The sequence below is a fragment of the Lottia gigantea genome (genome assembly GCF_000327385.1).
Source record: "Lottia gigantea unplaced genomic scaffold LOTGIsca_886, whole genome shotgun sequence".
Classification (NCBI taxonomy): domain Eukaryota; kingdom Metazoa; phylum Mollusca; class Gastropoda; family Lottiidae; genus Lottia; species Lottia gigantea.
In genome coordinates, this window is record NW_008710911.1 from 3,392 (window position 1) to 5,065 (window position 1,674).

Sequence of the window (1,674 nt, forward strand, 5' to 3'; positions counted from 1 at the left end):
CCAAATGCTTTCTCCAGGATTTGTTCCGGAACATTTTCTTGAAGGGTCGGGACCAACTCTGGAAAACCCAGTGCCCAAAATATTTCCTCACAAAGTTTATGCGTTGAGCCAGGTAAGACGAACACTGCAGATTTCTATACAAGTTAATATAAGTCCAAAATTCTTAATAACTCTTAATTCGTATTTTTTTGATATCATAATTAATGTTGTTCCAGAATTATATCAAGCTGAAAGGCTCCTGGCTGTTTCTAAATAAACTAACAAGGGTCTTGGGAAATTCTGGACCACATAGTAATATATATTGGTTGCATAATCTTACTATTTATTACAAATAAATGGTTTCAATTTGGTATTAATACCACCCAGTGAATCAGCTTAAGTTCTATCTTTATGGTTTTACTTCATTTGAAGCTTAGTGATGCTGTTGAAGAGGGTTTCAGTACCACTGAAGATAAGGAAAATGCAGATCCTAACTTTGATGATGAACACAGCGAACCAATAAACTTTTGCTCCGGAGACATGCTACAAATTCACATCTCTGTACATCTCCACGACTATGTTGGACAGGTATGTGTTTCTTTGAGATCATAACAACAGGAATTAACCATGCTAAGACCATTATCAACTGAATTTCCCCTGTCATTTTATCACACATTGCTATAATGTCATATAACTTTGAAATGTACATTGATGACAAGTGTACTTATTGAAATGTGTTGCCAAACGTCTAACTGTGCATATAGATTACATTGACAGCTGTGATTCTTAGCACTGTTGGTATTCCACAATGTATATAAACTAAAACTTTGTACCGGTAGTATGGTAGTTCACGTCTCAGCAGACAATGGCATTCAAAGTGTCAGACAAAACCTGCCCCAACTGGTATCTCAGTTCAGACTGAACAGACAGGCGCTATTCTTACAACTGGAGAAACTCAAACTCGGAATCCAGAGACAGATGAGTTTGGCATCCAGGTGAACCGGCCTTGTTTAACTGTGGAAGACATGGAGACAGATGAGGACTTCGCATTTTACATTGGGTTACCAACTAAAGGTGTCTTCAGAGTGCTCTTTGAAAGTATTGAAGAGGTAAAAATAAAACAATACAACATCAAAGTTAAATGTGGAAGGCCGGAAAAATTGAGAATGAATTTTTCATGGTACTCATAAGACTTCGACTTGTCTGACATTTTGGTGTATAGTTCAGTAGCACTTTCAAGAGATTATCAGGGCGCGTGTCCGGTTTCCGTTTAACAATTAGTCCAAAATTAGATGATGTAAGGCGACCAGTTCTACAATCTGACCAAGCTGAATTTGATGACTGTCCTCTGGTAGAAATTTCCACTTGTTTTGCTTCCTCATCTGAAACTGACAGGGAACTAAAATATTTCTCAAACTGCTGGCAACACTCATTGCTTTGTAAATTAACGGTATCAATATACATGAAGTTAATGCTGTGCAGTTCAGGCAGCTGTATATTTTCCTTATCCTCCTGGGCTTTAGGGAAATTCAATAAAAAACCTGCCAGAGGATACTCTGCTGTTAATCTGTTCCTAGGTTTGGTTATGCCAATCATTGGTGCAGGTGCAGCCTGTTTCCGGGCGACACGTAAACTTCCCGGTATTCGTTTAGTCTTTTTCCATTCAAACCTCTGGAACTTAATATTTTCCGCTTT

General features: G+C 38.1%; 1 protein-coding gene across 1 annotated transcript in view; it reads left to right on the forward strand.

The window, feature by feature from the left end:
- The window catches only part of LOTGIDRAFT_176270 (hypothetical protein), a gene marked incomplete at both ends in the record, with an annotated part of 3,496 nt that extends 2,327 nt beyond the window's left edge, over positions 1-1,169 (forward strand). The window contains 3 exons of the mRNA XM_009068048.1: positions 45-112; positions 412-567; positions 819-1,169. Of these exons, the coding sequence (XP_009066296.1) occupies positions 45-112; positions 412-567; positions 819-1,169 (575 nt within the window). The remainder of the gene's footprint in view (positions 1-44; positions 113-411; positions 568-818) is intronic.
- Between the last annotated feature and the right edge of the window lie 505 nt (positions 1,170-1,674).